This window comes from Lissotriton helveticus, chromosome 6 (genome assembly GCF_964261635.1).
Source record: "Lissotriton helveticus chromosome 6, aLisHel1.1, whole genome shotgun sequence".
Taxonomy (NCBI): Eukaryota; Metazoa; Chordata; class Amphibia; order Caudata; family Salamandridae; genus Lissotriton; species Lissotriton helveticus.
This window is the reverse complement of record NC_136067.1, coordinates 117,698,281-117,711,338: the sequence shown is the minus strand read 5'-3', so window position 1 is coordinate 117,711,338 and position 13,058 is coordinate 117,698,281. Positions and strand designations below refer to the sequence as shown.

Below are 13,058 nucleotides of genomic sequence, written 5' to 3'. Positions count from 1 at the left end.
AGATATCCCTGGGACATGACGAAGCCGGCAACAGTTCTGCATAGGCTGTTAGTGGTCTTTACCATATATAAAATAATGTAGCCAATCTTTAAATGTGGGAGCCCTCCCTCTGCCCCACCTGCAGGCCCTGCGCCTTCCGCTTGGCCAGAAGCAGGCCCACAGCGGTGAACTTCCTGTGTGCCTTAGGGATGTCCGCTCTGTTCCCCATCAGCGCAAGTAGAGGGGAGAGTGGGAGGGGCATTGCAATCATCTGAGACAGTGCGTCCCTAGCACCTCCCGCCTGTAACCTTGGTCCTGGGCGCAGTTCCAGGCCAGATGTAAGAAATCAGCCCCCTCCTGATGGCATCGCATGCATCGCTCATCTTCTTGTAGCTTGTATTTACGTAGCAATGTAGGTGTACAGTAAGCTCTGTGCAAAAACTTGTGTATAATGCGCAGCCTGCTGCTAGCTGTCATTTCTGCAGTCTGCGCGCAGCAGAATTTCCACTGCCCGTCTGTTATGGGGGGTTCCAGGTCCCGTCCCCACGCGCCTCTGGGCACGTGGTGGCACGTGCGGTCTTTCCAACAGCGCCGCCCGGTATATGCGAGACACAGCGTGTGAGGGGGCAGACATCTTTAATGTGGTGCGCAGGACCCCCAACGGGGCGGGCTCCTGCAGGAAACACAGGGTATCATTTCATGTTTGAACCTTATGTAACTCTCTCCCCGACCAATAGCTCCTTTTGATCTTTGAACCGCCCCTCATGATACAGATCACCCCATGTGTGCAGGCCCCTCCTGCGCAGCAACCATATTTCTCTTTGAAATAATTTCCTCTTCATATAGCTTCCCCTCAAAGTTTTCTAACTACTTCACAGATTTAAAATCTTCGCTGTAAGTTTTGCTTTTCTTCTCACCAAAATGCCAATCGCGATTAGACGAAATATGCTGGATCAAACTTACCTTCATCTGCCTCAGTGTTTGAACCATGCACACTGTACCGCAGGGGCGCGTTCGAACATACATTCCATGGATATAGAGCGTGTTGCATCATCTTTTATGAGTGACTTACTTTTCCCTGTGATGGAGTGTTCTAAAACGGAGCCTTTTGTTAGGCTGCAACAGTGAGAGCATTGTAAGCCTGGACATGCTCCAGTCACTCTCAGCACAACGACAGCTGTGTATTAGTTCAATTTACATTCACAATGATTTATATCTGCCTCCCAAGCCATTCCCATAGCTTTGGGGCCCTAGAATGGCATGGATTGTCTCACTTGTAGAAGTGTGATGGTTACTAGTTGTGTTGGCACTGCCATTGGCAGCTGGCAGTGGCGACGGGTGGTGCAAGCTGCAGTGGCCTCCCATCGAGAGCCATGGCACGCATTCATTTTACAAATTAAGCACTGCTCTAAAGCAGGGGCAGCATTTCTCCTGCTTCCGTAAATAGAGGCCACATTTCATCTCTTGATTGCTTGATGACATCAAGACGGAATAAAATGAGTAATTTGATAAGAGGCTGGCTCACATCCTTTTGCAATCGAGTGCAATAAAGGCAGGTGTAATATGTTTGAAAGAATAATATAATTTGGAGATTAATACAGTGATAAATAACGAATAGTGATGCGGTGAATGAAGAGCTCGACCCTGCATTGATTTTGAAATACACATAAGAATTAGTAATAAGACGCGTATCGTGGAAATTAATAGCAGTTTGGTAAAAAGTAATAAAGTCACTTTAATGTGGGCACTTCTTTCTGCAGACATGCCAGCGGATGAATACTCCCACCTCAGATGCCTGAAATTAAACCATGCTCATGTGTCAACGGGCTTTGTTGACGAGTGAGGACACAATAAGAACAAGCACTGGCAAAGCCAATAGGCTGCACCAAGGGCGTAAATTAACCACCCGCTATAGCAGCTTAAGCGGGGGTGCTACAGAAGCAGATTCAGTAGTTTTAGAACCCTTATTAACTTTTTTTTTGGGCTTGCAGGTCAACGCAGGTTAGAAGGGGAACTGTGACAGAGGGAAAGAAAAAATATAAAAATGGCTACGAAAAAAATAAGATGGGGTAAATGAAGTGAGACAGCAGAATGCAAAGAAAGTAAAATGCAAATAATGAAAGGAATGAAAAAGAAGCTTGCAGGAAAGACTACAAAAGCACACAGGAAATAAGGAAATGAATGTAAAGGAAGAAAAAGGCAGAAAAGAAGGAATGAAGGGTGGAAAGAAGAAAAGGAAGGAACAACGGAATAAATTAGAAAAATGAAAGTAGAGAAAGAAGGAAAGCATAAGCATATGGAAATAGAGAAAAAAAAACATTTGCAATGCAATAGGTCTCGCATTTGTTAAAGTTAGAGCTGTTGGCGTTGAAAATAATGTTTTTTACTTTTGTTTTTTTATTTGCAGTGGAGTTATTATATTTGCATACCACTATTGCCAATGGTATAAAAAAGCAAAAGTAAAAAACATTGTCATTTTCAACACCAACAGCTCTAACTTTAACAAATGCAAGACCTATTACACTGGAAATGCAATCGAACTCGCATTTGTTGGAGTTGGAGTATTTGGCATTATAAATGCCAATGTTTTTTACCTAGGCCATGTTGCAGGGTGCAGTACCATATGTGGCCAACAGGGGTCCAATGGAACATCTTTTGGCCACATATAGTACTGCACCCTGCAAAGTTGGATTACTTGTTTTTTACTGAGCCATGTTGCAGGGTGAAGTACCATACGTGACCAAAAAAAGTCCCAAGGGACCTCTTTAGGTCACCTATGGTACTGCACCCTGCAGAAGATATGGTAAATCCACACAATGCTTTGCAAGCAAGACAGTACCACAAGTACATTAAAATAGCTATGTCCATATATACAATTAGTAGCTTTGAAATGTGATAAAATAATTATTATATTATTTTTGGATTAGGTTGTACTCTGTGTGGAGCTGATGAAGGGAACTTTATAGAAGGTCTCATATAAAATAAATGTGAGCTATGCTAGTGGGTAAAGCAACCACTGCCAACCTAGTTTAGGACTAAGTGAGTGTCCATTCTTAAAGCCTTTAAGAAAATAGTGCTCCGAGGCTGTAATTAAAACCTAGGGAGTAACAACACATATAACCGGAGGTGTTCTCATGGGAGATTACAAGATGTGTCAGTAAATCTTGGTATAGTCTTTTCACTTTACGAAATCCAAAACAATTGTTGTTTCCAATGATTGTTACATTTTGGCAAAGGCTCAAAAATGAGTAGACTACGGTTTAAAAGAGTAGATTATGTTGTATGGCTTATGGACTCAAGAAAGGGGAAGTGAATCACACGTATACAGACTGGTTTTGCTACTGGTTGGGTGGGAGACTGGAGAAAACTATGAGAAAAAGTCAGCCACCAATTGAGAGGGGAAACTAAACAACGTGTGAACAGTTCACTGCAACTCAATCACTGGTTTGCACTGAGAATTGATTCCCAGTGTACCTTATAGTCTGATAAGGGATTGTTAAATGTAACATCCATAAATGTATAAGAAGGAAGACTGATCAAGGTGCCAACATGTCCTTGAAATAGACTTGATTGTATGTCTGTCCTCACCAAACATACCCGTACCTGTGAAAGGATCATGGAACAACCAAGATATCAATTTCCCTCCCCTTATTCCTCATCCTCGCTGTCCTCCAAACCCATTTCTGTTGTCTCATGCGCAGCTTACCCTGTTTATGAGGTGCCTCCGAGAAGCCATACCCAGGAATCGATGGACAGATGACTTCAAACACCAGGTCGTCGTTCAAACCATGAGCGGCCGGCTCGGTCAGCAGAGGAATGATCCTGTAGAACTCATAGACGGAGCCTGGCCAACCATGGATCATCATCAGCGGCTTGGCCTTTCGGCCGACAGGAACGTGCATGGGCTTCACATGGATGTAATGCACCTCGATCCCTGGAAAACAAAGACCATTGGTGGCGGATGTATCAGATGCATGGGTATGGCATTCACAGAGGTCTTTGACAGTCATCTCAATTGCTTTCTCGACTTCACCCACCCAGTACACAAGGCTATTCACAAGTAATGTCACCAAAGCTGCCTTGCAGCACTGCATTGTGTTCCGTCAGAGGAGAGTGAAAAACAGTGATATGTCTTAGCAGGTATTTTCTCTCCCACAATGCTGGTGCACCGTAGGCTGCCATGCACCAACACCTATATCCTTCAAAATAGGGCAAGGGTGTGTGAGCTCGGTCAAGCAAAGATGTTGTACTGAAAGGGGAGCCTCTCATAATGGAAACGTTAATGCTTTTCCCACTTTGTAGTGTGCTGAACACATGCAATGTTTGAAAAATACAGAAAAGTAGGTTGGAAGGTTCCCCTGATTCAGTCACAGGGAGGGGAGCAGATACAAAGAAAATGGAGCAACCCTGTGTGTTACTTGGTCAATTTCACTAGACCAATGAGTTGTGTGGGCAGTGTGTTGTGGGATTAGGTGCTATATGGCTACTGAGGTTACTATGCAGTATCTGTTTGGTAAACTAGTACAGGAAGAAACTAAAAAACTTAATATATAAAAAGAGTGCAATTTATTAGGTACCTCCCTTACCAGGGTTACATTCTAAATTATAAAAACATTTAAAAACCATAAAACCATTATTTATGTAATTTTCAAAATAACATCAAAGGCAAAAGAGTCACACAATGTACAAAATCATTAAAAAGTCAAAAAACAAAGGTCGACGCGGCGTTTCGGTGGTTACAGGGATAATTCCACCTTCTTCAGGACGTGTTTTGACTGAATTAATAACAAAGATCTTAAAATTGGAGACTTTGTAGTTGGCAAGATCACTCTTATACAGTAGTGAGTCAGATCAAATGGAGCGAAACCTTCTTGTTATGGTTGTATTGCTCATTATAACCGTACAGAGGAGCCACCGATATTTGCTAAGTGGTTTATTCACTTTTGAAGCTTTCTTTGATTCCTTTTTTAAAATTAGGATCACAGGAAAGAAACGACTTGTTCTTTTTTGCTTCCACTTCGGTACAGAACTCGAAGGGTGGCTGGATGGGCGATGTTTATTCTTATCTGACTTATTCGGCCTCCCTGCTCCTCTGCATCCGGGTTTCCATCGATATGTTTGAAAAATAGGCAGAAATTAAAAAACGCCTGCCTTGAGAAGGCGTAAGGTTCTGGGGCAAATACTTGCCTAAAATTATTTGTAGATAGGGAGTTGCAACAAAACCCATGTACCACTCATGGAAAGTCCCCTTGATGCAAAGTAAAGTAGAGTAGTGCATAGTGCTGCTTTGATCACTTTCCAACACAAATCCTGATTTGCAATGAAAAGTAAATAGCAACACAACACTTTGCAGCCTGTTTGTGTTACACAAGCAACACTAACCCAGTGCAAAGTTTAAGTAAATGAGGGTCTTAATTTCAATTTTCAGAGTCAGCAGCAATCCTTGCATTTATCCATTGAAACTTAGGTTTCAGATCCAAATCTATTTCAGTTGGGACAGAAAAGGTCTCTGCATGGTAAGCGATGTGGACCACTGCCCAACGGTGCTGTCTAGATCCTTGATGCCGATTTGATTTGTTGTCTTTAACAAACACAGATCATGTGTGTGCGCCATGACATAGGCCTGTTTTAGGATTACAGTCTTGTTGGACCGGGAGGGGCAACTAAAGCAATACCCTCATAGTGATGGAAGGCTACCGCCTTCACCGAGAGTTAAGCAGCACAAGCCCAGTTGTGGCAGCATACTGTGTAGTAATCAGTAGTAGTAAACAGGTTATTTGTACCCTGTGTCACTGGAGTGAGGCCTAGAGGCTCATCCACTTTTTTAAATGTTCCCCTGCTGTGTGCTGGACTCGCCCTTGGCCTACATCAGGTAAACGTGAAGTGCTGCACAGCTCAGGAGTAGTGACTCTGTGCTGGATTTACATGTGCCTGGGAAGGATACAGTTCTGGGATAGATCAGTACAGTGTAGTACATGTAAGATTAGTGCATGTGCTAAATGTATGTGTGCCTGTGAGGAATACATGACATGAAAGATGTAGTGCTGTGCAGTGTGTGCGCAATGAAAGCATGTGCTGGCTGTATGTGTGCTTGAGTGAAGTACAATACAATATGTGTGAAGTGTTGTGCAGCACTTACATGGTGAGTGTGTGCTGGCAGTGTGTGCTTGTAAATAGCACACTCTGGTTCAATAAAGAATAGCTACAGAGTGCGCGCAAACTGAATGTGTGTGTGTGTGCGTCTGTAATGGCACAATGCATGGAGATAACAAACGGACAATACATGTACTATGAATACATATGGAGCGTAAATGTGCTTGCAATGGTACATTACATGGAGGATCCTGGGTTTCATGTTAGGAAGCCCAGGCCTGCCTGGTGAAGACATGAGGCGTAGAGGAATCCTCCCAGACAAATGTGTGTATTGTTACATTTCTGTGTGCTGGGTGGGACACACACTGGAGGAACAGACTCTCCCTTTACATTTCAACAGGGTGCTCTTTGATGCAGAGATAGATCACTAGAAAGGGGTCTAGGCACATCTCAGGGAGGAGATGGGGCTGATAAGGGAATCATAAAGATTAGGGCTGGGAGCCTGGGATTAACCTGTTGATGTGGGTGAATCAACTTCAGAGTCGTGCCTGCTGTGACAGAAAGCCTTTCATGAGGAAAGAACAAAAGGAAAGGAGTACACTTCAAAGAAGCAGAACACCCAACATAACACTTCAAAGACTCAGACCCTAATTCACATTTGGTGTCTAGAAATGAACTAGGAATGGAAAGTTGGGACTCTAAAATTTGTCATCTGCCAAGCAGCCAGACAGGCTATGTGAAAAGGTGAAGCTCTGCAAGACTTCTGCCTGACATCAGGAATAGAGGGCAAAAGTCTGCTGATCTCCCTTTTGGGTGAGGGAACATCACCCGGGAAAACCAAGATCACCTTCCCTGGAGCAAGGCGCTTCAGCGCCCACCTGCTTGCCAAGACCAGTATGCCCTGTGAGAGAAGAGGAGAGTGTTGGAGGGAGCGAGATCTAGTGGGGCTCCATACCTGAGGACTCCCTGCATAAGGTGAGAGGAAAATGGCTTTGCACCTATCAGGTCATTGCCCTGTTCAGGAATGGTTCTGTGAGCCCCATATGGCAGGGAAGGATCGCTATGATCTGAGCATGAAGTGCTTAGCCTGCACCGCATTGCGGAGGTGACCCTGTATACCAAAGGGGGCCAATGTTGAAGTAATTGGGCCAGAAGCATTGAGATTTGTGTCTGCCTTTTTATCGGCGACCCCTTTATGCCAGGAGGGGCTGCCATGGTGAGGGCAATCGCACCAGAAAAGTCTGTGTGAGACTGTGTGTACCGTGTCTACCCTGTATGCCAAGAGGGATGGCAGTACTACTGTGATCATGAGTCTGGGACATTGTCCGGACTGAAGGATTGCGCTTTGAACGGCAAGTCAAGCCTGCACACTGAGACCTGCACCCAACTTATTCCCAGAGGTTCACAAGGACGCCGCCAGGGACATCAAACACTCACTGGGGCTCCAGTCGGGAGCTGAAGGATCGATTCCACCCCTCACCTACTTAGAAGCGAAGAGTGACTTACTTTGTGTTTGCCAAGCTCAACCAGCTGTGATCCCTGGAATGAACCAACACCGCTGCTCGAAGGAGAGAACCTGCACCTGCCGGGTGCCATCGCATGAACTGCGTCGAGCCCGAATTTGTCGAACAGGGTCAGGACTCGCGGAGAGAGCGCTCGCTGCACCGCTGAACGTTTCCATACCGCCGGAGCGGGTAAGGCTGGAACTGTCCCTTTGTAGCCCCAGCAACACACTGCTAATGGTGCTGCAGCACCAGAGACTCTTTTGACTAATTTCTAAGGAGTCAAAGGGGAACTCTTGAGTACGGCAAACTAGTAAGCATTCGCTGGTTGCAGGCATGTACTGTGCACATAAATGGCATTACAAGGAGGGAAATTTAAAAGGACATTTAAAAAAATACGTAAATTAATGGATTTGATCTAAGCAGGATCAACATTTTAGAAAATGTATAAATACTTTGAAAATAGCATGTAATAAAGATTATGTGCTAATGAGCAGAGCGTGAATGAAGAGCCGGATTTGTAAAATGATAACAAGATCAAAAAAGAATCGAGTCTCTATGTAATGCTTCAGGTTTACCCAGTCAAATATTAGGAAGTATTGCCAATACTGAAACACTTATGATGTCCTTAGCTCTCAACCAGTTGCAGTCTGTGTGTATAGTGTTGGTTTATTGCCCTCCTTCTCTCCCAGGTAATTTTCTAGCAGGGTTTTTGGATGCCGTAAATTATTTTTTTGCGCCCAAAAGGCAGTAATTGAACTAGGAGATTAAAATGTTCTCCTAGATGAAGTTTGTGAGCTTCATACCAATGACCCTCTATCATACGTTGCAGCTTGCGGGTTATCAAAGCACTTAAAGGCTGTCACTCATACTGGAGACCACACACTGAGATACTAAGAGCTTTGCCTGATTCTATGAACTCCAGCCAGATTCTTCTGCAGGTCTGGACGAATCACCATTTGACTCAGTACCAGTTTGCAGTGCCCTTAATAGGTCCCTTCAGATTGGACAGGGTCCATTCCTTCTGTTTGGGGAGGCCTTGGCACAAAATTGACTCCAAGGCTCCTAGTAATGTTCTTGCCACCTCTCCAATTATGAACTGTCCAGTTTCTAATTATGCTATTTTTGCGGGCTGGGCAGAGAAAGTAGTGATCAGCATGCCCTGGCTGGACTGTGTAAGATTAACAAACATAAAAAGACTGCTCCATGGTTTACTAAAGACCTTCAGCTGCCAAACTGGAAGTGAGAAAGGTTGAAAGACAATGGTGGAGACAGTCAGGCACATGCATCAAGCTAGGATTTTGTGAGCCTTTAATTGCAATTATTAAGGAATCGCAATTAAGGACTCGCAAAAACCTATGCATGCAGGAATCGCTATAAAAATAGCGATTCCTGCACATTCCCTATTTGCGAGTCACAAATTGCAATTTGCAAATAAGGAATGGCTTCCCATTCATTCCTAGGGGTCTACAGGCCCATAGGAATGAATGGGAAATTGCATGCGCAATTTGCGAATACCAATTGGTACTCGCAAATTGCGCATGCAATTTCAAGGGTGTCAAAAGGACACCCTGTTGCACCCCTGAAATTGATCTGTGCACAAATGTTGCACACATACATGTCCCAAGGACATGTGTGTGTGTAACCTAAAACTTTGAAAAATGCACTTTTAGTGCATTTTTCGAAGTTTTTGCAAATTACCATGAAGTTCAACTTCATGGTAATTTGCGACCCTGTAGTGAGGAGGAGGTGACGGATGTATCACCTATCAATTGGTGGGTCGCTGACTCTACATCACCTCCTTCCCCTCAGACGAACTGGAGCAGCTGCCTGCTGCTGTCCGACACAGATGAAGAAAAGGAGGAGGGCGCCTTTAACTGGGCATACATCGACGACGAGACCCCACCCTCAAGTGACGACAAAGCGCCAGGACTGGTCAAATACCAGGAAGCCCTCTACACGGGGTGTGGCGACACCCAGGAGGGAGCGGAGTGGAGAACGGAAGTCGGGAGCGAGAGCAGAGACGTCAGAGAGCTGAAGGAGTACGGAGAAGACGAGAGAACAACCCGTGGTGGAGTGCCAGGAGGCCAACGACCCGGTGAACCGCCGTGCCACACTACCGAGGGAGGAGTGTGGCTGTCACAGGTACGGCGGCATTGGGCAGCCTGGGTCGGGCGGAAGGGAGGCGTGTAAATGTGTAAATATCCCTGCCTTGCCTTACCCCGCCTTTCTGAACACCCCTCCTTCCCCACACTTGTTCCTCACTCCCCCCGAGCACTATATATACTTGTATAGCACAGGTGCCCCACCCCCCCTCACAACCATCGGGATCCTTGTGGGCAACAGTTAACTGACAAAGTAACTGACGGCCTCCCTCTATTGGTTTTCTTTTGGGGCCGAGTGAAAGCCGGGAATCAGAAGACCACGACCGCTAGACGGGAAGACGACGAAGACGATACCATCCGAGTGGAGGAACCGAACCGCAACCACGGACCGGGCGGAATTTGCAAGGGAGAGACTGACCTCACGTAGTAGAAAAGCCTTACTGCGAATAAAACCTTCCTTAACTAGAAAGAGCCTCCAGCCTATCCTTAACTCCACGCCACAGACCCCTAGTAGCGAAATCATTGCATTTAAGGAATCGCAAAAAGCGATTCCTTAAATGCAATCGCAATTTGAGAACTTGAAATTAATTGCGAATTCTCAAATTACGAGGGCCTTGACCCTTGATGCATCGCAAAAACTAATTTTGCGATCGCAAACAGCAGATTTTTGCGCATCGCACCGTTTGCAATCGCAAAAAACTTTGATGCATGTGCCAGTCTATGACCCAATACCTAAAGTAGCTTATAAGCAGGCACTCCTTTTGTATACAGCCTCTATTACAAAATATGGTGGCTAGTCATTATTCTGAGTGTATTTGCACAACTGGAAGTACTCAGAGAGCTTTTTAAAGTATTGATGAGAACTGTGGGTCGCAAGGTTTCTGCGATAAGATCGCCAATTATTTTGAACGCAAACTCATTTTGGTTCAGGATGGAATAAAAATGGGGCAAGCTAGAGAAGAAGGTTGTCTACCTTCTTTGAGTGGGACTAATGCTGCCAGTTGAAGTATCCCTTCATGTGGACTGATACAGCTTCAGAGACCGAGGCTAGATAAAGTATCTCTAGTCATTAAATCTTGTATGTCTGTCTTTAATTTGGATGTTTTGGCCTTGAAAATCCCACACTGAGATTTTCCCACAATCACCTCCTCAATCTCCCCAACATAATTAATTCCTCTGTGAGAACTTGAATTGTTCCAAAGAACTTAAATAGGAATTGTAAAACCTTTATTAAAAAAGGCTAATCTTGATCCAGGAGATCTGGCAAATTATCGGCCCTACACTGTTCTCGCAGTAGTTGCCAAGATTTTAGAAATTTTTTTTGTTAAACAACTTGGTAACTATATGGAATCAAACCATCTTCTAGGTGATGCCCAAGGTGGCTTTAGGCCCTGTCGCTATACAAAGTCAACTTTTCTCGTAATGGAGGATGATTTTTTAAGACAAGACTGGAATGGTACAAGAAATTGAATTCTGGTCTACCTGCCAACATCCTTTGACATAGTGGATGATAAAATACTTATTTTACAATTGGCTGAATGTGGTATCAATGAGGTGGCTCTGTTTTTTTATCTTTTCTTATGGGGCGTTCTCAGATAGTTACCTGGGGGAAGAGGATATCTGCACCAACTACAGTTAACACCGGAACTCTTAAGAGAGCTGTGCTTCCTCCCTTCTCTTTAACGTCTATATCAGACCTCTTTTGTCTATTATTAGGAAATTCGGTGCTCAATGTATTCTGTTGCTGATGATACTCAATTTATCTTACCTTAATGTAATAGCGATATCAGGAGATGGACACTTTCAGGTCGGCTGTAGATCGACCTTTAAAAGACTGATGTGCTGGTGGTGGGCAACGATGCCATCTCATGGCGGTCGGCTCCTTACCCCTCTGACCTCGACATGCCCGGACCCAAACCCAGTGGGCTGGGGTTAAATTTGAGGCCAACTTAAAACTTAATTTATAAATCTCTTCAGTTGTATCTGATTTTGGTTAGCCGTAGGCCTATCCTTAATCTCCTACTGATGGATTCTCAGAGAAGCTTAGTCTCAGTGGTAATTGGATCGTGCTTAGCCTACTACAACTCCTAATCTGGTGCAGTGTTAAACTGCAGCGTAACAGACAGCTGGCAAATTTTGCATGAAATCTCTGGCTTTCCCATTTTAAAGGGATTGTTTTCAAATCTATGAGCACTGTACACAAATTTCTTCACAGAGATGCTCCTTTATTTTGGAAATTCAAATTTAATTTGTAGCGCCAACTCCACTGCTTCATTCTTCCAATTTCATTCTTTTGGTTGTTCCACATATCCGGAAAGCTTTCTCCAATGGGAAGTGGTTTTATGACTTTCCAGCTTGTCAATGGATTCAGCTCCCTCAAAATCCTGAGGGTGAATTCTGTCTTAACTTGTTTTAGGAAAAAGCTTAAGACCTTTCTTTTTTAGCACTTAACTTGCTTTTATTCAATCATATCCACCAATTCTTGCCAAGAGACTCCTGGATTTATGAGTGCTCAATAAATTTCCTTAACAAATGCCTGAACATTAGTAACTTCATGATCAGTATCATGCAAATAAGGTATTTAAGTGTATACTTTTGGAACCCCCGATTTTTGTCACTGATAAGCTCAGGTTTCTTAATTTTAAGGGTTACACCCTTCTAATACCATAAGTTCTAGACTCAAGGCTTATAGAATGTTGAAATATGTAACTCAATATAGAATTATAACATTTCTGCGCCGTACGAATTCACCCCCCTTACTCTAATGATTCCTATTCGGAAGCGTGTCATCTTTAAACGCTATTGGTGATTACATCTGCACCTCAAGATGCTGGGGCAGATCTTTCTCCTACACTGCCCCATATCACTGGAACAAACTTCCTCTTAGTCTTTGCTCCTTTTTTTTTTTTTTTACAGAGTTTTATATAGCGAGAACTTGACCCGACTCGCTTATCAGAGCACTTTACAAAGCATCAGTTGCATTACATGAGGACACATTCATTTTTGTTTATGCCCAGAATCACAGGATGTTCAGCGTCATTGCTGAGACTCGAACCCAGTTCCCCAGATTCGAGGTCGACCACCTTCGCTGTTAGGCCAACTCCTCTCCAAGCTCTTGCACCAGGCTTCCCTTCCTTCTGTGGTAAATAAATAAATAATACCTCTATTTTTGAATGGATAAATGAATAACAGATAGCTCAATAAATAGGAGTCAAGATTCGAGGTAGTAGGAGTTTGCAGGTTTATTACAGCATAAAGGACAGGAACAGGACAACCTGCACAGGAATAGGATGGCAGGGCCCGGCAGCTGCCGGGGCTGGATCTGGGATGAGCGCGCTAACATTTAATAACAATACACGAACATATATACTAAAACAGT

The 13,058-nt window shown here is 44.0% G+C and overlaps 1 protein-coding gene across 1 annotated transcript in view; it reads right to left on the bottom strand.

Annotated features, from left to right (window-relative positions):
* The window catches only part of LOC144762319 (epoxide hydrolase 1-like), a 279,008-nt gene that overhangs the window by 45,843 nt on the left and 220,107 nt on the right, over positions 1–13,058 (bottom strand). Inside the window, exon 4 of the mRNA XM_078647473.1 lies at positions 3,686–3,913. Coding sequence (XP_078503599.1) covers positions 3,686–3,913 — 228 coding nt within the window. The remainder of the gene's footprint in view (positions 1–3,685; positions 3,914–13,058) is intronic.